Source organism: Amblyomma maculatum, chromosome 3 (genome assembly GCF_055883805.1).
Source record: "Amblyomma maculatum isolate TAMU_Amacu chromosome 3, ASM5588380v1, whole genome shotgun sequence".
NCBI classification, from domain to species: Eukaryota; Metazoa; Arthropoda; class Arachnida; order Ixodida; family Ixodidae; genus Amblyomma; species Amblyomma maculatum.
Window position 1 is genome coordinate 50,038,231 of NC_139346.1, and position 24,745 is coordinate 50,062,975.

Sequence of the window (24,745 nt, forward strand, 5' to 3'; positions counted from 1 at the left end):
GGCAGCGGCCCATACTACCGCCAAACATTTTTCAATGGTAGAATACTTGCACTCAGGGCTGTAAAGTGCACGGTTGGCGTAAGCAATTAATTCTCGACCCCGCCTTGGTGCTGAAGTAAAACGGCATCAAAGCCGACGTTGCTCGCATCCGTGTGTAACTGTGTCGGCTTCGTCGTCGACATGTGCCAGGATCGGGGGTGAATCGAGCCGGCGTCGTAACTCATCGAAAACCATCTGTTGCTCGGCGCCCCAGGAAATCGATGCGTCATCTCGTGTCAGGATTGTCAGAGGGCTGGCCATCTGTGCAAAGTTTTGGATAAAGCAACGATAATAGGAGCACAGCCCCAAAAACCGTACGACTGCTTTTTTATGGGCGAGGAGCCAGCAACGGCAGCAAGTTTGTCGGGGTCAGCTCGGATGCCATCAGCACTCACGATGTACCCAAGAAACTTCAATTCGGTGAAACCGAAGTGGCACTTTTGAGGCTTAAAAGAAAGGTTGGTAGACCGGACGACTTCGAGAATAGTTCTCAGGCGGCGCAGGTGTTCCGTGAACGTTGGTGAAAATGTTATCACGTCGTCGAGATACACAAGGAACGTCTGCAACTTAAGATCTGTGAGAACAGTGTCCGTCATCTGCTGGAAGGTGGCAGGAGCACAGCAGAGCCCGAATGGGAGGACGCGGAATTCATAGAGCCCATCTGGTGCTACGAAGGCAGTTTTCTCACGGCCCCTCTCGTCCACTTCGATTTGCCAACAATCACTCCAGAGGTCAATGGAGGAGAAGTACTTGGCTCGGCGAAGTCGGTCGAGAGAGTCGTCGATCCGCGGCAGCGGATAGACGTCCCTCTTTGTCATACTGTTAAGTTTCCGATAGTCAACGCAGAAACGAAGTGTTCCGTCTTCCTTTTTAGCGAGGACTACAGGCGACGACCATGGGCTGCTTGAAGGCTGAATGACGCCATCGGCGAGCTACTCCTTGACTTGTTGTTGGATAGCGCCTCTCTCCCGAGTACACATGATAGGACTGCTGATAGATGGGTCGAGTGCCTTCATACGTGATAACCCGCTGTTTAATGACCGACGTTTGCTGCCCTTTAGACGAACACGTGAAGCACGCACGAAACTCCAGCAATATATCCTGGAGTTGCCTCTTTTCAGAGGAGGAAAGGCTAGAATTGATGTCGACAGCGTGTACAGCATCATCCGGTTCGGAGCTAGGTGTAGCTTCCACGGAAACGAAACATTCGGCGACTTCCTGCAGATGGTCGACGTAAGCAATGAGAGTGCCACGAAACAAATGTCGATGTTCATTGGAGGAACTGGTGACAAGCACCTTCATCTCTCTGCCACGAAATAAACAAAGACCTCTTGCCACAGAAGCTACCAAGGCGAGTGAGAGGGAGACATTAGGCTCAACAACCCGGAGGCCATGAGGTGGCTCGTCACAGGTAACTCTGGCGAGGATGCTGGCGCGTGATGGCACTGTGAGGCTATCATCGGCGACTCGCAGCGTGGGGCGGGACCCACTTTACTCAGGCTTTTCGGTGGCCAGTTTGGCGGAAAACGTCACCAAGCGGTTCAGGAGATCTATATTGGCCACGTGCTCACGAAGGAAGTCGATGCCAAGAATAACATCGCGAGAGCATTCGCGTAGAACAAGAAACGTCGCGACAAGTGTGCAGCCTCGCACCGTAACACGGGCTGTATACATACCCAGTGGTCCAACCACATGTCCGCCTGCCGTACGTATGTCTGGTCCGTTCCATGGCGTCATTACTTTTCTCAGTCTCCGTGTAAGCCGCCCGCTAAGGATAGAATAATTGGGTCCCGTATCAACTAAAGCACTGATCTCCTTCGTGTCGGCGATAACAGCGATGTCCAGGGAGACCCGGCCAAGATCAGTGCCTGTCGACGTCGGTTCGGAGTGAATAGAGCGGTGTGGCTGCGGAAGCTAGACGGCGGTTGGGTGATCGGCGTCGGGACGATTAAATGTCGACGGCAGGTCGGAGTGGAGCGAGCGGTGCGGCGGCGGAAGCTGGTTTGCAGTTGTGTGGTCTGCGTCGGGGCGATTTAAGCGACGCGGCGGTGATAACTGGTCGGCGATGCGGACGACGTCGGGGCGATCTGGTCTGTGCGGCGAAAACTGGGCATGAATTCGGCGTTCGACATCGGGGCGAATTGAGCGGTGCGGTGGTGGAAACTTTGTGGCGAATCGGTGTGCGGCGGCCTCGCTCCCAAAGGTCGCCGGAGCTAGTTTTCCCGATGAGGACTCGAGGAACCATAGTGTCCAGCGGTATACCGTGGCCCAGAGGGCGAAGAGCGACAAGGCGAAGGCGAGCGCGACTCACGACGAGAAGAATGCAACAGACTACGCTAGCGCGTGACGTACTCGGCGATGTCCTGAGGCTGCTGGCCAGTCACGTGCCAGTCGATAATGGAGGCGGCAACAATTCTTAGCCAACAACCACTGAACAGAAAAATTCAGTTAATCTGGACAGCGGCGCACGCTGCCGTCTCTGCCAACAAGGCGACCCATGAGCTAGCTTGAGCACTCTATTTCCGCGCAGCCATGGGACCCCCTGGACTAGGCTAACGAGGCGTGGTTGCTAATTTATGGGGAAATAATCAACTATTGTCGATGGGATGTAAACAGGGTACCGCTGCAGCACTCGCAGCTTTCCGCTCCCTTCATTAGACTCCAGCCATGCTTAAACCCCAACAATTAGGTTTTCTTCCAGATAGTTATCTTGTCTCTGTTCCTTGTTTTTAAGCGTTTGCTCTGCGTCTGGTTGTTCGTTTTACAGTATAATACTATTTTACAGTGCTTATGAATGCTTTAAATTTATTCCACATTTAATATTTCGTGTTTCTGTATTTCCTTGTTTCGTTTAGATTTTATTGTGTTTAGTTTATTTCGTGTTCTATGGTTTGTACCATAATCGATATACCACTTCCCCTGTAATGCGTAGGACTAGATGGTAATAGAATAAATAAAATGAAAAAGAAATTATTGACGTAATCAGCAATCGTGATGACTTTCAGGCTTTTCCGCAGCATACAGCCCCATTTTTGTTCAAGAGTATAACATCGTTTACACTACTGTACATATATCGCACAAACACACTTGATTGGTTGACCCCGCCGGGATGGTGCAGTGGTTACGGCGCTCGACTACTGTTCCCAAAGACGCGGGATCGAATTCCGGCCTCGGCGGCAGCTTTTCGATGGAGGCGAAAGGCAAGGCGCCCGTGTGCTGTGCGATGTCAGTGCACGTTAAAGAACACCCAGGTGGTCGAAATTACCGGAGTCCTCCACTACGGCGTCTCTCATAGCCTGAGCTGCTTTGGGACGTTAAACCCCACAAAGCGACCAACCGACTTGATTGGTTGATTGATTGAATGTCCTTTATTGAATCGGAAGGCTCATGGCCATGGATGGGGTTAAAGGGGAGTAGACAGAATCTTCATTGTTGAGGCCGTCACCCAAATCATATTGCTGTAATCAGGCCACTAAGGCAGCCATACTTGGCAAAATATTTCAAGGTATAAAATAAACTCTATCGAAAGCAAGCCGTGGTAGCGTTGTTTGGCGCAAACCGGTGCCCGACTGCAGTTTAAGGCTGAAGGAAATGAAAACAAGAAAGGGTACTAGCTCTGACGTATTCACCGATCAGCTTCCTTCAAATTCGGCAGGTGAAGACATTTTTGTTGATTACTATTGATTATGATTTTTTATTCTACCATGCATCTGAAGGATGGTGCAGGCTTAAGATGATTTATGTGTGGTCTATTTAGACTTGAACGCTTGATAGAAAGACAAACAATGTTTGTAGCCCGTTGTTTCAGGATCAACATTGGTCACGTAAGGTAAGCGAATAAAGATAGAAAAACAAAAGCAGGCATATTAGTACAGTCCTCTGTAATGATTACTGGCTGCTTGATTATCGAATATATGCCGTAAATATATTAACAATAATATTGTGCCTGATGGTCACTATGTTGCTGGCCCTATCACCGGGTCTTTATTGACCGCAACGTCGTTTTTCCTCACGTCATCGTACGCGTTACCTTGAACAGCGCCTACCATCCTACCCTGAAGTTCAGTCCGTCGCCTACAGTTCTCCCCGAAGGAATATCTCTTGCTATCTTGTCCCCTCTCACAGACTGCACCATTTGTGCACTCACTCCTGGCCCACCTTAAAGCGTTCTTCAAACACCTGGATTCTCCGCCACAATTACCGACCCTATTTCTGCGATGATTGCTTGTTACCTCAGCCCCGAACACGCTCAGGACCTGCACAACCTTTTGTTCTCCTTCACCGACATTTTTTACCTTTGCTGCCGATTCACTGGGCCAAACTTCAGTTGTGACTCACTGCTTTGACATCGGCGATGCAAAAACTGTACATCGGAGGCCTTATCGTGTGTCCCTTTCTGAGCGCCAAGTCATCCCGCAGTAGGTAGACAAGATGTTGGCTAACGATATTATCGAACCTTTGAACAGCCCCTGAGCACATCCTGTTGTGCTCGTTAGAAAGAAAGACAACAGTTGGAGGTTTTGCATCGACTATCGACATCTGAACAAGATTGCAAGAAAAGATGTTTACCCGCTTCCGCGAATAGACGATGCCTTGGATTGTTTACATGGAGCCCACTACTTGTCCTCCATCGATCTTCCTAGCGGCTCCTGGATGATCTCTGTTGACGAACAAGAACGCGAGAAGACAGCATTCGTCACACCCGATGGACTTTACCAATTTAAGGTTATGCATTTTGGACTTTGCAACGCCCCTGCACGTTTGAACGCATGATGGACGCCTTACTCAGCGGTTTCAAATAGACGACTTGCCTATGTTACTTGGATGACGTGATTGTCTTCTCGCCCTCGTTCAAAAGCCACCTTCGTCGCCTTTCCTCCATCTTGGCAATTTTCCGCCGTGCCGGCCTTCAACTGAACTCAAAGAGTGCAGTTTAATTTGGTCGCCGCGAACGTAAAGTGCTTGGCCATTTGGTGAATGCCACCGGCGTGCAACCCGATCCCGACAAAGTTCGCGCTGTCAGTGCTTTTGCATCTCCCCATTCACCCCGTGATGTCCGCAGCTTTATAGGACTGTGCTCTTATTTTCGCCATTTCGTCCTAATCTTTGCCGCCGTGGCTCGTCCTCTCACCAATCTGCTTAAAAAAGGCGTTCCTTTCTCTTGATGACCAGAGCAGGCTAACGGTTTCTCCACCGTCATCGCTGTTCTCACCAATCCTCCTGTGTTGACCCATTTCAACCCGTCTGCCCCGAAGGAACTTCGTACCGACGCCAGTGGCTACGGGATTGGTGCCATTCTTGCACAGCGACAATGCGGCCAACACTGCGTGATTGCCTACGCTAGTCGTGTTCTGTCATCAGCGGAATAGAACTATTCTATTACCGGACGGGAGTGCCTGGCTCTTGTTTGGGCCATTGTTAAATTCCAAACCTACTGGTAGTGATAAGACGCTCGACTACTGAGCCGGAGTATTCGGGTTCGAACCCGACCTCGAAGGCTGCGTTTCGATGGCGGCAAAACGAAGAGGTGTCCGTGTGCTGTGCGATGTCAGCGCACATTAAAGATCCCCAGGTGGTCGAAATTACTCCGTAGGCTCCTCTTTCTCAGTTTGCACTTTCACTCCCACTATCCTCCGTTTCCTTACGGTGCGTTTGAGGTGTCCACAGAAAACAAATGAGACCGTTACCACGTCTTTCCCTTCCCATAAATCAATCAATCAATGCTATTTTTGTTGTGGCTGTAGGAAGAAGGAAAAGAAAGTGCACAGGCTGGCTACTGGCTCTGCAGCTGAGCCACCTCCGCTACCTCGTACTGACAGAAGACAGAAAGTAAAAAAGAAAGAAAAGATTGCCCACGATTACGTTACTTAATGAGAAATTTGAGCGCAGCTCATCAGCTCTTTCACCTTTTTCGATAGATTGAAGCAAAGATTTTGAGCAAGACACGTATGTACAAATACAGACATTTTATAATTTTTCACACGTATTCCATCAAGAAACACTCCACTAACAGTTCTTGGCTGTCACGATTGATTTATAGGAAAGGAAAAGCGCGGTAACTGTCTCACTTGTTTTCTGCGGACACCTGAACCGCGCCTTAAGGGAAGGGAGGAAGGTGGGATTGAAAGTGGAAAGAGAAAAATAGGAGTCGTAGTGGAGGGCTACGGAGTAATTTCGACCACCTGGGGAACTTTAACGTGCGCTGACATCGCACAGCACACGGACGCCTCTTCGTTTCGCCTCCATCGAAACGCAGGCGCCGGGGTCAGGTTCGAATCCGGGTACTCCGGCACAGTAGTCGGGCGTTTTTTTTTAATAGACTCATGCGATTCTTCAGTCATTTCCTTTCGCAGTGCACACGCCCATTCTCACCGATTCCTGATTTAGTAAACTCATCAAATAACTCCACATCGGACGTTGTTCTAGAAGAAAAAGAAAAAAAAAATTCTTTTTATATTGCTCTATATGGGGAGTGCGTGAGTACCGATTTGGAGCTATGTTCCACGCCATACCTCGAAAGTGAGACATTAACAAAAGCGCTTCTAATTAGGCGACAACTGAGGCCGTTTATTCGTAATCTGCGCTCACTATATCGTCTGACACGAGTAGCCAGACTTCATGTACTGCATGAACAGGCTGCCCAGGCTGACAGACTTGGCAATCTGCGCAGCACAGCAGCAAACGTGACACCCACTGCGTTACCTTCTAAGGTTAGAGTGTTCCTGTGCACTGAAAATTTGACAAATATGTTTGCATGACAGGATCTATGCCCTGAAAGAACACACTACGAAACACAGGCCAGGGAGTAACGCAAGAAACAGTGCTTGTGAGCAAGCCGACTGCGCTGTCACGCTTGTTTCATAGCATTAACAAGTGAATTTCGCATCACACAAACGCGTTCTAAAAGGTACTGCGTCGCTCCGAAGCCAAAGCTTTCGTAATGTAGTTATACTGCAGCCACGTACAGTGCGGCGGCAGCACGCAAAAGGCACGTGTTCGCTGGCCGCATGCCGCGTATAGCAGACGACGCGCCTGGCAAGGAGCAAGTGTAAGGAGACTTAAGCTAAAGCCCCAAGGTATTTTACCTTAAGCAAGAGTTGACTGCTGCGCCGCTAGTTCTCGCGGCCGCCACTTCTCGCTGGGTGGCATGGGGAGTTGTGAAATTGAGTTCGATCTAGTAACGTTGGTGTGCACTTGCTAGCGGCGGCAGCGGCATCAGGTAGTCGATGCTAGGGTATAGCTAGGGCTGCCTCAGGCAACCCCCCTCTTCCTTACCCCGTGTTCTCTGGGTGCTGCGCGCGCTCCTGCCCCCATCGTTCGCCGCTGGGTGTACCCCCCCCCCCCCCTCTCTTCCTGCCGAAGCGTCGGCTCGAATTGGGGGGATGAAATGGGGGTGGAGCTGGTTACGAGGCTGACGCGAAATCCAGGAACAGGCGCCCAAGAGCTGTGCTCTAAAAGAAGAGAGAGAGTAGACGCGCGCCGCAACAGCCGTCCTCCTCCACCGTCCGAGCCCCGTAAGGCCAGGAATTGCCACCCTTCTCCACCTCCCGCCGCACAAGGCAGCGGAGGCCCGTGCATTTTCTTTTCCTTCTTCCTACAGCCACAACAACAGCAACACCAGTGGTAAGAAGCCCGACTACTGTGCCGGAGTTCCCGGTTCGATCGGGACCGCTGGCGGCTGCGTTTCAATGGAGGCGAAACGAAGAATCGTACGTATGCTGTGCGGTGTCAGTGCCCGCTAAAGATCCCCTACCCCCGGCAGTCGAAATTACTCCGTAGCCCTCCGCTACGGCGCCCCTTTCTCTCTTGCTTTCACTGCCACTTTCTCCCTTGCCTTACGACGCGGGTCAGATGTCCACAGAACAAGTGTGAAAGATACTGCGCCTTTCGTTTACTGTGAACCAAATATTATTATTATTATTGGCATCGCACAGCACAGGGATGCTTCTTCGTTTCGAGCGCGCATCGAGAGCAGACATGCTTCCGTCGGCTCCGGTGTCTCTCCCTGTGAACCGCGATCCGCCGACCCAAGCGGGGCTGGAATTTCTCCGAAAAGCGTCTGGCCCCCTCATGCTCCCGCGGCTGCATCCTCCACCCGTCGGCTGACGCCACCTTCGAGCCAGAGGATGCTTTCTGGGACGCCGGCATCATTTTCCTAAAGGTTCCAGTACCACGAAAATACCACGTCCACCCAGGTGGGACCTTTATGGGCATTTTATGCCTGATTTCTGATTCTGCCTGGTTGGAGCTCAGCTAAACCTTACAAGAGCTAGCGCCAACATCGCTCTGGACGGAGACTCCCTGCGGCCTCCGGCCAACATGTTTGCCGGCGTTCTTCGGGGTTACGATCCGTCTGCCTTGTCGTGGACTGAAACCGAACGCTATCTCTGATGAGAGCCTTTTCACGTTGGTCGCGCTGCGCAAGCGTGGTCAACGCATGAAGATAGCTGCCGCCGCCGCCGGCACAGACGCGGCGTCTCAAAATTCTCCTGCTGCCGATGTCAGCGCACGGGCTCCGCTGGCCGAGAAGCCATTAAGGCGTCCAAGCAAGATGCCGCCCTTCTAGAAGGAAGACATCATTGTGGTGGTGAAGCCGCGGGTCACTATTGACCTCCGTCTAGGTTTCAAGCCCGGTGACCTAGGCCTAGCTCTTACCTCCTATGTTATCGCCGAGGCGGTCAACGCCCTCGCCATCTGGCCCCTCTGGCACCAAACATTTTTCTCTGCACCACCCAAGACGTCACCACGGCCAACAAAGTTGTCCGGGAATTCATCCTGAACTCCAGTAAGGGCCCAGTTCCTCTCTTTGGCCACGCACAACTCAACGGGGAGGTGTGTCGGGGTGTCATCACCATCCACAAGCGGGAGACCTCGGCTACTCTTCATAACAAACTCACCTGGCGCGACGGAGAAATCGTTTTCGTCCGCAAGATCGGAAACTCGTCTGTTGCGCTGGTCACCTTCGTGGGCCGGAAGGTACCATGCTTTGTCCGCTACAACTCAACGGTCACGCTGGTGCGGGAGTAAAAGCGCACATTCCTTGCCAGTGTGGAAGCATCGGACACCGGGTGGCCTTCTGCCCCCGCCCGGTCGAAGAACGCTGCGGCCATTGCGATCAAAACGTGGGGATGGTTGCCGGTGGCACGGCACCCCACGAGTGCAAGCCGGCCTGCATGGTCTGCGGGCAAGCCCATCTCACGGGCTCGCAGGCCTCCGCAGGAAACTTTCGAAGGCTTCAGCAAGCCCGGAACCCCAAAGTGCCCCCAGCAACTGGGCATCTCCAGTCGCAGGGCAAGGTGTCTGGAAGTGATCCCAGCGGCAAGGCTGACGGCGCGCCGGCCAATAAGAAGCTGTCTCCATCATCCAAGAAGCTGTCATCGAGTACGTCACCGAAAACAATTTCACAGGACCAGAACGGTCCGGTTATCCATGCAGAGGACTTTACGGATCTCGGAGGCTGTGGGTCATCAACATCCGCAGCTTCAAAGAAGTCAGTGAACAAGGTAGACAGCTGGGCTGGGGTCGCTTCCTCTCCCGCCTCTCGCGCCCCTTCCTCTCTCTCTCTGCCCCGAAATCATAGAGATGCGGAAGAAAATGGCAGCGCTTCGTGCTCAAGTAGCTCAGGTAGCTGCAGAAAACAAAATTTTACGCTCTGCACACGCAGCCCCACCTTCCCCGCCGTCGTCGCCAGCGGACCCAGTGGTGCACCCTGTGGAACCCTAGCCTATACGTGCGAGGGCCCTCAGGAAAAGGCAATAAACAGCCGCATAACGGCTGTAGAAAACACTCTAGCTGGGTTGGAAGGACAGCTTTCCAACTTCGGTAAAGTCCTAGAAGACATCACTCAGAAGGTGACCATTGCAGTCACCAGTAACATCAAAACATGGTTGAATGAGAAAGGTTCGCGCCAAGGCGGCAGGCTTAAGTCACCGAAGGAAGTTAAGCGCCCGTCAAAATTTATGCGCAAAATTGACCTGAATGAAATCTCCGCAGATTCTTCGGAGCCCCCCCCCCCCAGCTATTTAGGGACTGGGAGACTTAGCTGCGCAGTCTAACCCAGCTCAACTTCAAATGCAACATGGCGGTGGGAACTAAACCATCCCGCAGCCCTCCAAAACATCAGACTTTTTCCTTCATGCAATGGAGCTGCCATGGTTTTAAAAACCGTAAAAAGAGAGCTAACTTAAGATTATATCTCAATACTTTTGAGCACCCATCATCAGTAGTTGCACTCCAAGAACCTGGGCTGCGGCCAAGCTGCCGGGCTACAACACTTTTCAACGAGATTCGTCCACCTGTCTTCTTGTCCACAAAGGCTTTACCGCGCAGGAGGTCGATCTCGAACTTAATCTATCTTATTCGTATGTGATGGTGACAGTTCTCCCACTGCGCTGTACTGATTCACCCAAACATATCTTAAATATATACTGCCCCCTGAACTTAAGAACATTACGTTCTCGGACATCTTTAGCAAGGTGCTAAAAGTAGCAGGTCGCGATCCCCTTCTGATTGTGGGGGATTTCAATGCCCCCAGTCGGTTATGGGGCTATCGTAATGAAGAGTCGCGTGGCAGAAAGCTTACGGAACTAATCTCCACGCTGGGCATTACTCTTCATTACTCTTCTTCTTTCTTCTGCGTACTGGTTACAGAAGAAAGAATACAGATGGATTAGTGAAGCTACGTTGAGCTCACGTAGAAAAGAATTTACTTTTATTGAGCAATCTTCTTGAGTAATGCAAAGAACTAGTTTATTATCGGGCCTAAAGCTGTTCTTCCTGGGCCTAAAGCTGTTGCTCTTGGACACCTCTCACGTATTGTGGCCATGGTAGTTTAAAGATTCTTTTTCCCTCAAGTACATGAACTTTGTTGCTTCGTAGACATGTTGGCAGGTTACAGTTTTTTCAATACACAGGGACTTTACAAGTGATGTTTTTTGGATGGACATGTTGGCAGGTTACAGTTTTGTAATACATACTGACTTCACGAGTGATGTGTTGTGGATGGACATGTTCTACTGCACATGTGTGGTGGTGGTTATTAGTGTGTGACTATGTGGTGGTCTTTGTGACTATCCAGCGTGGTATTAGTTTCTGGGCAAAGCAGAGGTGTGGAGAAGCAAGTGAGTGTAGAATCTGTGACTGCCATGCTTGGAAGATGTTTATGTTCGGCGGGGAAGAAAGTGCTAATATCCCCATGGCAAAGAAGAGGGAGATGAGAAGACGTACTTGAGTGTAGAAGAAGAGGAGTGGTGAAGAGGAAGTGTTTTCAGATCCATATTACAGTTGGTAGTATGCGCGTGTTTTGTGTTTCTTCGCGTGTGTTTGTTGCGCCATATTTCTGGGTATTCCGCACCAGGAGCATACCAAATTTCTAACAAGGCCCTCAGTAGCCAGGACAACCATCCTTAGAGGTCATTATGGACCTATTTAGCAAACATTGGCACGAAGACACTCTGCCTTTTCAGTGGACCCACGCTAAGGTAACCTTCCTCTCCAAGCCTGGCAAACCCATAGACATCCAAAATCTCCGTTCTATATTCCTCACCTCTTGTATCGGTAAGCTCTTTAAACACGTCAATCTAGACCGCTTACAGAGCTTCCTCGAGGGCAACCATCTTTTCTCCGATTCGATATTCGGCTTTCTCTCATCCCTCTCTACCCAGGACGGCATTCTCCAGCTATCCTAAGAGGTCTTTCACCCTCTTCACGCCAAGCGCACTCTCGCGATCATGGCACTGGAGCTGACAAAAGCATTTGACAACGTCCTCCATACCGCCATCCTATACGCCCTTTCCACGCTTAATATATGTTCCCAGATCCGTGGTTACATCACGGCTTTTCTTGCCCGTCGCACGGCTGAGATCTCATTCGGACCCCTATCCTCTCCCGTTATCCCGCTTGCAAATCGAGGTACCCCACAGGGTTCTGTTCTTTCTCCCCTTCAACATCACCCTCTTCCCAATGGCAGGTGCTCTAAGTACCATTCCTAACGTCTCCCATGCTTTCTACGCAGATGATACCGCTCTCTGGGTGACTACCGGCAATCTTGGAGGGGTGGAAGCCATTCTCCAGGCGGACGCGGACATGTTCGTCGATTATGCTCTCAAAGTCGAACTAGCTTGTTCCCCGTCCAAATCGGAGCTCCTGCTCCTCATGGCTCGAGGCATAGTTGCGACCTCATCTCCTACCCTTAACATCACTATAGACGCACATTCGTCTCTTCTGTCTCTTGTGTCCGTATTCTCCTTCTCTTTCTCCAGTCCAATGGCAAACACATTTGTACTGTCCCGCCTTACTACCACCGTCCAGCAAACTGTATGGCTGATCCGGCGGGTCGCTAACCGACACCACGGCATGCGCGAGCACGACCTCCGTCGTCTTGCGCAGGCCTTTGCGCTAAGTCGCCTTCTCTACTCCCTTACCTATCTCTTTTTATCTCTTGTCGAGCAAGACAAGGTCAACTGTCTCATCCGCCCAACCTACAAGTCGGCTCTCGGGCATCGTCTGCTGGCGATGGGCGTCTACAATACTCTTTCTAAACTAGTGGAGGCCCATCGCGTGGCACAACTCGATCGCCTATCTCCTGCGGCCCCTGGGAGAGCCCTGCTTACTTCCCTTCGCTTCACCCCTGTTTGTGTCACCCATCTCTTACCATCCTCTATCTTCTCCATGCTCACTGTGAATCCTTTCCAAGAACATGCATCCTGAGCATCATTTCGCTCGCCGATATGCCCTCGCCTTCACCTTCTGGTACCAGTACGGTACACGGTCCAACGCCGTGTATGTTGATGCGGCACCGTACCTCTCGCACCCCGTCTATGCCCTGGCCACTCTTTCTAATACACGAGCCCCCCTCTCCGTTGCCACTATCCCTGCTCTCACTTCAACTGCCGCAGAGGAAGCAGCCACAGCCTTCACCAATGCCAACACATCGGCCCTTTTCATATTTAGCGACTCTAAGACCGCAGTCCGCAACTTTGCAAAGGGTAGAACCTCTTCCTCTGCGCTCAACATTCTTGAGTACTTCTCCCACCTTTCCCGTAGTAACCAACTCTTCTGTGTTCGGGCTCACGCAGGGCACCCTGGAAATGAGAAGGCAAATTCTATCGCTGGCAAGATGACCGACCGAGCTGGCCCCTTCCACGCCGGGATGGACACGCGTGACTCGCTCCTCACCTTCCATGATATTACTCTCCACTATCGCAAGTGCCGCTTATTGCTCCCTCCCTCTCACAATTACCTATCTAAAATAGAACAGAATACTTGTTGCCATTTACAGGTTCACAATTTCCTCTCCCCTGCCAACTTGCCCTTATTCACCCGGTGCCTTCTCGCCCAACTCCACGCTATGCAGCTCTCCCCGAGCGGGCTATGCTCACATAATATACTCATGGCCGGCTCGCTTTCCCCCCTTCTCCTGCAATTAAACAGCATGCAGCTGTGGGAGGTTGTTTCGGCCAGCTCGGAACCGCATATTCAACAGCGGCTTACGCCCTGGGCAGCGGAAGACGCCGTCAGGCATGCTCTGAAGGCCACGACCAGCAACCGGATGGCCACCCAAGGAACGGCGGCAGTATAGTTGTTTTTTGGCCTTCACTAAAGTTTTCACCACGACCATCCATATTCTTTCACTTATACTTTCCTATGTACCTTCATTTCGCAGTTAAGCCATCCAACGTGGATTATCCAGCATGTCTTTCTCTCTAAGGCAATATTCGGTAAACATAAGGAGGGGTCTAGCTAGGCTGGCTTTCCCCATCTGTCTCAGCATTCCTGTCTGATAAAACTGCTATCATCGGCATGGGAGTGCTTCTATCGAACAAAATTCACACGCCAAACAAAGGAGCGTCCCAAGGGTCAGTCATCTTGCCTGTGCCCTTCAATATAGCTGTGATAGGCCTAGCTTGAAAGCTAGAGCCGATTGAAGGCATCAGATACGCCTTGTATGCCGACGACATAACAGTCTGGACGAACATCGGGTACCTCGAGAAGAAGAAAGAAAAATTACAGGAAGCGGCCTCATGTGTACAGCAATACCTCGGAGAAAGAGGGCTCGCATGCTAGAGCGAGAGATCAGAACTACTTCGAGTCTCGAGAGGCAAACTCGCACCGTCCCAGCCAGTGAGGAGCTGCAACTCTTCTACCTGGAAGGGATGTTCATATCGAAAAAGACGACAGCAAGAATATTGGGCACGCGGGTTTATTCAAACTAAGGCAATACTCACACCTTTACCGTTTTATAAATAACAGCCTTACAACTCGCTTGTATGATCACCCGCATCACCAACAGGCGGCATTGCATGCGCGAAGAGGACAAACTAAAACTAGCCAGAAATCTAGTAGTGAGCCGAATTATCTACAGCCTACCCTACCAGTGCCTCATCAAAGGCGAAATACAACACGCGGAAGCCCCGTTTCGCAAAAATTATAAGACAGTGTTCCGGCTATCGCGAAACATCTGTAGAGAAAATCTTACGTCCCTTCAATTACAAAACACCTTCCAGGAGCTATGCGAGGCGCAGCTCGTCTGTTAAAACATCAGGCTGCTGCAGAGAGAGCGCTTCAAATGCGATTTGAATACCTGGACCTGATGCGAGAAATGGCCAGGCTGAAAATGATCCGCGATGAGCTTCGCAAGTCCCTTAGGATAGCGCCAATCACGATGAACATGGGCCCCAACCTCCATCAAAGCAGAAGAGAAGCAAAAGCCGAATTCATTGAGAAACCTTACGCTCCTCAGGACACAACCGTGTATGCAGACGCGTCGTAGAGGAGAATACACATCGAAATTGCAGTGGCCGCGGAGGCTAATTTGTCTCTAGGCGAAGTGACCAGCGCGGTTATGGGACACTGCGCCGAAGCTGAGGCCAAGGAAGTAGCCATATTTCTATCGGTGGTGGAGGTCTTTGGCACCTGGAGGTCGCTAAAAAATTCCCGGACTCTAAACAGCCTTCCGAAATTACATGACATATAGATCGTCATTCAGTTTATATACGCCTCGGCACGAGCGACAAAATTAAAACCATGAATAAGAAACCAACAAAACCTCATAGAAAATTGTGTGGGTACTGGGGCACATGTGGGTGGTAGGCAACCAAGAGGTCGACGGGATAGCTCGAGCATACTGCTTTCTGAGCATCCGACGAGCCCACCGAACTTTCGCCAGCACCCAAGGAATACCCTGCCATATTATAAAACTATAAAAGCAGAAAAATCCGATATCCCCACCTCAACGTTCTCTAAAAGAGGGGAAAGGTTTCATTTGGAGACAATTACAGACAGGTTCGTAACCAAACCTGCACATGCTAAACATAATGCAGCCTACGATACGCGCGGACAGATGTTCACGGTGCGACGAAAAACCCGCAGTACATCACAAGGATATGCCAAAACATGGACGTGATCCCTAAAATACAAAACCCGAGTGCCGACCAATGGGACACTCTCCTGTCCAGCGACCGCTACGAAGGCCTGCAGAGACTGGCACAGCGAGCTCAACGGGCAGCACTGGCCAGCGGAGCCCTAGACTGATGGCCACCGAGCATTGGCTGGATGTAGACGAGGTCGATTGATGCAACAAGCAGGCGATTCTGAAGACGCCCCAAAACCGTGGAAAAATAACACAGAACTAAATACATTTTTTTCTATCTTTCGTTCAACATCGCGCTCTAGTCGGTCTTTGTCAAAGCATTCTGTGGATATTTCTCCCTGCTTTCACACTCCAACGTACGCGGAAGACTGTGCATGCCTCTTAAGCGCGTAGCGTTTGAATCTCCTGTCGCAGAAAGCCGGGTATCACCTGAGTGGCCTTTAAGCAGCAGTTACACTACCGATTCGCGAAGACCACGCGATAGAGTTTCGTCGACTCGCGACAAGCGCCGATCGACACTGAGTGGTCACGACGGAGTGAGTCTGTCATCGCAGCAATCCTCTATTTAAACGAAATTTAAACAAAGCGCTGACTTTCGCGCCATTTCAGCCACTTTTGTCTGCTACCTTGCTTAGAGTCGATCAGTTGGGACTCTCCTCAGGTGTGAATATGCGCAAATAGTTCAGCTAGGAGGACCTTATGGTTACGTCCATGTGCAGGGCTGTTTCAGTAGCGAAATCGCATTATTCGACGAATATGTAAGCGGAGATGATGTGTGTGTGTACCCTTGTTTGTGGTATCGCGGTAGTGATTATGAATCGGCCTCATGCCTAGAATTGAGCGCATTACCAAGCATACGAATACAAATGCCACTGAGTGTGCTTTACTGTAACAATAATCATGTACAAGAATATCCAACAACTGCGTCCGCAGGAAGTAGTGAACCTCCACGCCATAGGAAGGAGGGGGAAGCACCACACATAGGCTGGAGAGTTCTACAATAAATCGCGTCGCAAGAAATCGGTTAGGGAGCGACAACCTCAAGCGTGTCACTGGCAACTTGTTTTAATTTATCCCTACATGACAAATCGAGTCACGCACCCTCCACGAGTCTCCAATGTGAATGCGCCTTTAGGCGACACTCACACCGGTGACTTGCACTAAGAAACAGACAAAAGAAGGCAAGAAGAGCTATTTTATCGATTCTTATAAGAAGCCAATAAAAAGAAGAATATTTGTCGAAATGATGCCTTCAAATTTGTTTTAGCATTTTGGCACAAATTATTAGGCCTTTTTATCCAATTATAAATAAGGTTTCACGCTATTCAATCCTTTGGACGTAGCCTTAAACTAAACGTTACGAAATCTCTAGAGTAGTAAGTGTGGAAAGCATTAAGATAAACGCTGGGCCTAGTGGATGATCGCAATTGAAAGTTATTTTTTCGCATTGAGGAGCCGAACTCAATAGATTTTAGGCTTCATTCGCGGAAGCTAACTTATCTATCTAATGGCGTTAAAAACTTATTTAGCTCACTAAATAATGTTAATTTGAAAACATACATTTAGCCTATTACTTGGAACGCTATCCCAAAATTACAATGACGGTGAGTTTAAAACGTGCATTACTTTAAGGCAGGTACTATTATTTCAGGGCAAAAAAGTGGAAAGAGAATGTGCTGTAGGTTGTCAGAAATAAAGATGAAAGCAAGAGCACTAATTGACGCAAGTGATCCAGACTTCCCTGTTTTGATTACGCGCTTTTCGGAACAGCCGGCCAACGGATGGCACACAAACTATACTCTAAATTCTTGGAATATTTTTCTGAATGCGAAGGGGCGCCAATATCTTGCAGTTGCATCCATATATCGCGTGGTTTCTTATGCATCGTAAATCTAGACTATGCTGAACAGTCTGAAGTATTTCTTTTCTGCTGACGCAGGTGCCCTGACTCCATCTCACCTCATTCATTTTGCCTCCAGAAGGTTATCTCTGGTGGAAAGTCTCAAAAGTTCCCATTCTGCTGCACCAGGTACACTTGTCAACAACCAGGTAAGAATATGATCGATGCTATTTTCTTCAGAGAAGCAAATGTAAAATATAATAAGAAAACTTACTCTCAATAATTTAAGGAAGATGTAAGTAGGTTTGATTAGTTAAAACAGAAGCTTGGGCACGTTAGTAGTCCATTGGGTAGAACAGCGCGAAAAAAACGACAGGGACGAAGGAAGACAACACGACCTCGTCTTGTTCTCTTCCTTCGTCCCTGACGTTTTTTTCGTGCTGTTGTGTACAAAGTTTGATTAGTGACCGCAATTTGTATCGCACATACATTCATGCGTTTAAAATTATCGTGTCATATTTGCTGTTGAAACCTAGAAGCGATAAAATGCTTCATCATTTCGAATACCTGCTGTATATGGGTGCCTATTCCGACATGTCTAGTAAAAGTGTACTCCCCCTTTCTCTGGATCTCACTTTCATGTGTTTTTCTCAGTTGAGTCATGTATAGCTGGCCCAACTAGCTTTCAAGGAAACCTTTTAGCAGTTCCAGCAGCCGGAACACAAACAACGTGCTCTACGTCACGCCTGCTGTCTAACCGTGAGTATGCACAATTCCAGAAGAAAACAAAGGAAATGAAGTGAGTGCTTTTTCCCACACGAATCAAATTACAAATTTGTAATGCCACATCAGGAAGCATACATTGGGAAACTTCTTTATTTCTAATGAAGTGTCCCTCTACTGGCCTCTTTTAAAATTCATTTTTCTTTACTACACCTTTACACCTGGGCTAGTTAGTTGTCAGTAACCTTAAAATATACTGTTGGCTCAATACACAGTGATTATGCTGATTTCTATAACATGTCCTCCCTGTTCTGTGCGATGCGCACGTTAAAGATCCCCAGGTGGTCGAAATTACTCCGTAGCCCTCCACTACGGCCCCCCTTTCTCTCTATCCACCTTCACTCCCACCTTCATCCCTTCCCTTACGGCGCGGTTCAGGTGTCCACAGAGCAAGTGTGACAGATACTGCGCCTTTCCCTTCCTATGAACCAACCCCAACCCAACCTCCCTGTTCACACTTAGCGTATTTACTTCAATTATGATGGTATCAAGGGATTTTGCCTTAGTAACCCATGCTCGTTTTATGCAATGTGCTGAAAATGTATTCAAATTTTCCGTTCGATAACTGCCATCACGGTCCAGGCCTTGATTTCAGGCTTCGCCTTAGAATTACTGATAAACGTACTACAAAAAAGCGGGTAACACTTTACTATATGAGAGAAGATGTGACATGCAGAGTAGGCTTATAAATTGTCTACTATTCTAATGCTGTCAGCCTGATTTAGTAGCACTTCTTTCGCACAGCTAGTCCCATCTACTACCAAAACCTGTTACACTGACAGCAAAACTATTTGAATCCTTCTGAAACTATTTGAATAATCGTGCATTCTGTCATTGAAGAATGTTGGATGGAAAACTACAATTGAGCTATAAAATAGTGGAAGCAATGCACTATCGGGGACAGTTAAGCTCCGGTGTAATGTACGATGGATAGTGCAGGCAAGCATCCGATGTACAAAGCCCCAGTCTAAGCACACCCCATTGACCTGCAATCGTAGTCCAGGTGTGGCGTTGCAGGCTCGGCCTCTAAGAGCACTCGAAGGTTGATTCTTATTGCACCTTCCCGCCTCAGGTTAGTCGTCGGATTTCACAGCTACTCCAACATTTCTCGTATCGTGTGGTCTCACTAAGTCACATGAATGATGTCATTGCTGTTTTGTTGCAAACATGTATCCATATTGTTCTATCATAGCTGATTGTTCACATGTACAAATCTGTACCATGAATTTTGTGTATTTTATTTTTATTGTACCATCCTATGCAAGGTAGGCCACAATGCCGTGCCTTGTACATCGGGCACCCGGGCCCTATGAAGCTGACTTGACAGCTTTTAGCCCAAGTGGCCCTTCATAAGCTTTGTTCCCAGCTTACTTCTTTCCAACGTACTTGAAATCAAAGTTTACTCTGCGGAATAAACGTCCTGGTATTAAGCCATTTATATCCAGCTAAACTTTGCAACATTGTCACACCCCACCTGGAAGGAAAGTCTTCAAATTTGTTGATAATTTCATTGCATACTTCAATTGTAATAAGGACACATGATTTGAGCGCTCAGATTCTGTAGAATTTATTTCACAGTTTGTGATGCCTGCGTTAATCAATGCCTTGGCGTGCTTTGACAAATACCGTTCCTGGACCGAAACGTCGCAATTACGAATATCCTTCTTTTGCCGCCTGTAATACATATATATATATATATATATATATATATATATATATATATATATATATATATATATATATATATATATATATATATATATATATATATATATATATATATATATATATATATGTATTGTAGTGCTGTAATTTTCGTCTTCATAACCACTGCCATGCATCGCGTGCTGGCGCGCGCTCGAGGACGAAGCAGGTGGTCGCTGCCTTGCTGATTCGCCCCGCCTGACGCTCCGCTGCGAGTTCCTCCTGAGCGGCTATATCCATCTGAATAAACACACCCCTACAATTGGTCCAGGTGCTGCTGGGTGCGGTCCCATCCACCCTGGAACTTAGAAGCCGCACATTGGCCTCTGCTTCCACCATGCCAGACGAGACCACCTCGACATCGGCGCCCATACCAACCACGGTACTGTGTTCTGGCGTTCTACGGCAGCGCGATCCATGCCTCTTCAGTGGCACGGCTGACGAAGACGTCGACGACTGGTTGTCGGCGTATGAACGTGTCAGCAGTTATAACAGATGGGACGCACTATCAAGCTAAGTAACGTAATCTTTTACCTGACCGACGTGGCGAACCTCTGGTTTCGCAACCGTGAGGCAGACCTGCCATCTTGGTCTGCATTTAGGAAGAATTTTGCGGAAGTGTTTGGCCGTCCTGCAGTTCGCAAGCTCCGAGCAGAACAACGCTTGCGTGAGCTCACTCAGCATGCCGAAGAGTCATTCACAAGTTATATACAGGACATCGTTGACCTGTGCAAATGTGTCGACCCACTAATGTCCGAAGCGGCTGAGATCGGACACATCTTGAAAGGTATCTCCCAGGACGCGTGTCAGATGCTCTGGGGGAAAAATGCTGCCTCCGTCAGGGACGTGATTAAACTTTGCCAGAGCTACGACGAGCTTCGAAAGCAGCGCGCTTCTACCCGGCGCTCCGGTGTTAGAGACGACACCATCTCTACACTAGCACTGGGCGGTTCTACTTCATCAGAGGACAGCCCTTTGATTCAACAGATCAAAGCCTTCGTTCGCGAAGAGGTCGCCCGCCAACTATCCCTGGTCCCTCAATTACAAGACACTGGTCGCCTTGTTCCTGACATGGCTCCATCCTTGGCCACTACCATACGGCGTGTCGTGCAAGACCATATCGCTAAAGTCCTTCCTCCTAGCCCCATGCTCCCGACCAGCCTCGTGCAGCTGCCCAGCCCTGTGCAGGCTCAAGTAATGGCACCATTGACGTACGCCCAAGTTACAGCCAGGCCGCTAATGCTAACTGCCCCTGTTTCCTACCAGGCCGCCCCTTCCAACCATCCTTCGCCTTTGCCTGGGTCGGCATTCCACGTCCCTATTTCAAGTGCACGCCAACGCCCTACGAACCCTTGGCGCACCGCAGACAACAGGCCAATCTGCTACTCTTGCGGGCTGCCGGACCACGTAGCCCGTCTTTGCCGACAACGCCTTCCCCATTCTCGCCCTGACCCCTGGAACTACTCGTACGACGCCGACCAGCCCTCGCCGAGAACTCAACTTCGTTTCTCGGGACAATCAAACGTATACCTCTCGCCGATCATCTTCCCCTTGTCGCCGTTCACCATCCCCGCTTCCCCGACGTTCTGCCGGTGCTGTTGAGGGAAACTAACAGTCGCAGTTCCAGGGGCAAGAACTGCGCTTGGTTCGAACTCTTCAAGTCCTCCGTCTTCTTCCGCTAACGTAATACAAGTGTTCGTCGACGGTGTCGCAATACTCGTTTTTTGTTGACACGGGCGCTGCGGTATCCGTCATCAGTGAATCTCTTTGACGTCGTCTTCGCAAGGTGACCACCGCACTACCCGACTTTTCGCTTCGCATCGCTTCATCCCAGCGCATTCACCCTTAGCAGCGTGCGCGGCCCGCTCATCTCATCGAAGACGTCTGATACACCATCGAGTTTATTGTACTGGCTCACTGCCCACACGACATCATCCTGGGCTACGATTTCCTTTCCACTCATGGTGCCGTTATTGACTGCGCCCGCGCGGAAGTTGCCTTTTTTCCTGTGTGTGATACTGTCTTGTGTGACGTCCCTAACCGGTCTGTAAAACTCCTTGTCGCCAATGACACAGACATTCCTCCATTTTCTGCTGCCCTCGTCCCATTCTCCTGTGAAAGTGTTACTACTTCGACTGTCTTCTTCACACCGTCCGACGCTGCTTCTCGCCATCCCTGCCTCCTGCTTCCATTTGTTGTTCTCAAGTTCGAAGAAGATTTTAGTGCAATGTATGTACCAAATCGATTTTCTTGCCCATCCGTCCTGCTACGCGGTGAGTGTCTCGGTCGTATTGAAGAACTTGATCCTGCGCGTGTAAATACTCTTCCTGTCACGCCTAATTCCTTAGACGTTAATGTTCTCAGCTCTTGCGATATAGCGACCGCTTCGACACTACCTGATGTTCTTCAACAAGCTATTGACGCAGACTGTCCACACGCGAAACGCGATCAACTCTCGGCCCTTCTATAAAGCTTCACTTCTACCTTCGACCTTCCTCACACTGCTCTGGGTCGCACATCTGTCGTTGCGCACACAATCGACACTGGTAAAAACGCACCTTTACGACAGCGTCCTTACCGCGTGTCGGCCTCTGAGCGCCAAGTCATTGCTGATAACATAGACGATATGCTTCGCCGGGGCGTCATATAGCCATGAAACATGTCCATGGTCTTCTCCGGTTGTTGTGGTAACCAAGAAAGATGGTTCCATCCAGTTTTGCGTCGATTACCGTGGGCTAAACAAGATCACGCGCAAAGACGTCTATCCTCTGCCACGAATCGACGACGCCTTGGACTGTTTACAGGGAGCCGAGTATTTCTCCTCTTTGGATTTGCGCTCTGGCTACTGGCAGGTGCAGATTGCTGACGATGACCGCTCGAAAACTGCCTTTATAACACCTGATGGCTTATACGAGTTCAACGTATGCGCTTTGGCCTTTGCAATACCCCGGCTACTCTCGCGCCCCTGATGGACACTGTTCTTCGTGGGCTCAAGTGGCAGACCTGTCTTTGTTATCTGGACGACATCGTAATTTTTTCTACCGACTTTTCTTCTCACCTTCTCCGCCCTAAAGGATGTCCTCACGTGTCTCGCCCATGCTGGGCTTCAGTTGAATTTTGAAGAAGTGCCACTTTGCCGCTCGAAAACTCACAATTTTAGGCCACGTAGTTTCTAAGGCCGGCATTCTTCCCGACCCAACCAAACTTCGAGCAGTTGCAGAGTTTCCGAAGCCAACCTCCCTGAAGCAGCTCCGGAGCTTTATCGGCTTTATATATATATATATATTTAACGTAGAAAGACGGGCTAGTTGGTCTTGATAAGTAGAGTGCATATTTTGGCAGCGTAAAATTAAAGACAGGACTAAAGGAGAAAGAAAAGGGACAAACGCTGAACTTCAACTGATAGTTTAATGGACGTAACATCAATATATACAAACATTTTTTCAACGCCATCACTTGAGCGCATGCTCCCAAACCTTCGCCTCAGCGATATCGAACAGATTAGAGCCTCATCACCTATGACCACGTGTCATTCTCCTCTTTAAAAATTCCAGCTCTTTGGGTGACAGCACAACCGAGCTACTGCTAACACAATTCTCACCTTGATTGTGAATCTCAAGGGCGTATATATATATATATATATATATATATATATATATATATATATATATATATATATATATATATATATATATATATATATATATATGTAGTTTATACTCTGCCGGAGTGGCGCAGTGGTTACGGTGCTCGATACTGTTTCCAATGATGCGGGATCGAATCCCGGCCTCGGCGGCCGCTTTTCGTTCCAGCCGAAAAACAAGGCGCCCGTGTGCTATGTCAGTGCACGTTAGAGAACCCCAGGTGGTCGAACTTTCCGGAGTCCACCACTACGGCGTCTCTCATAGCCTGAGTCACTTTGGGACAATAAACTCGGCAACCCAAACGAAAATATATATTTCATAGAAGTCTTACATGATCCAAAAATATGATTGAGATGAGGTAGGGGCGCACAAACGAAAACAATTTATTTCAGATGTTTAGGGCCGGTCCCCGGCTGAAATGTCGGAATTAAAGCATTGTTTGCGTTTGTATATATATATATATATATATACATATATATATATGAAGGAAAGAAGCCAACAGTCGGCGAGGCCAAGGAAAGCATTAGGGATGGTATGTTTATGTCATTTCTTTTTTTTTTATTTTTTTTTATTTATTTCTTTTTAATGTTTACTTCGATAACCACAGAAATTAGTAATGTAATCTGTTTAGGGGAAAGATAATTAGAGACAAAGTAGAAGAAAAAACAACGTGCCGATGGTGGGATCCGAACCCACGACCTCCGAATAACGCGTCCGGTGCTCTACCAACCGAGCTACATCGGCCGCTGTCCCCCCTGCTACTTTCTTGGGTATTTATGTTGTCTGTATACGAACCTTGAGAGTGTTCACCAGCGCCGCCCTCACCCATAGCGGCGGACGTGGGACGTCCTTTGTTACCGCCAGCGTCACGTAGAACGTGATCAAGAGCTAGGGCGAAAGCTGTGCTAGAACCCTCTTACGCTACCTATATATATATATATATATATATATATATATATATATATAGATACGTGGCAGAAGGCTAGTTCTGGGAAAACCACCACAGCTCATCACAGACGTAAACGTTTTTTCTATCGTCGTCCTCTTCCGTGGCATATACGTAACATTACCCAGCCACGAAAAGCACCGTCCCGGTGCGTACTCTACCGGGGATTTACAGTTGGAGTGGTACCCTATACCACGTCACATGGGAATGTAAACACAACTACACTTTCCACAAACAAACTAACCCGAGTGCGGAGCAATGGGAGGGCCTGCTAACCAGCTGCGAGCTCACCGCTTAAAGGGCACTGGTGCAGCACGCATGCGAGGTAGCCAGGACCAGTGGAGCCCTGGAATGAGGGAACCACCCGTGCTAAGGAGTCTCCAACGGTGGCGAAGAAGCGGCTGCAGGAAGACTCTCCG

The 24,745-nt window shown here is 49.1% G+C and overlaps 1 protein-coding gene across 1 annotated transcript in view; it reads left to right on the forward strand.

The window, feature by feature from the left end:
- LOC146194724 (uncharacterized) overlaps positions 1-24,745 on the forward strand; it is a 233,092-nt gene that overhangs the window by 181,273 nt on the left and 27,074 nt on the right. Inside the window, exon 4 of the mRNA XM_084596625.1 lies at positions 17,349-17,458. Within this exon, the coding sequence (XP_084452751.1) occupies positions 17,349-17,458 (110 nt within the window). The remainder of the gene's footprint in view (positions 1-17,348; positions 17,459-24,745) is intronic.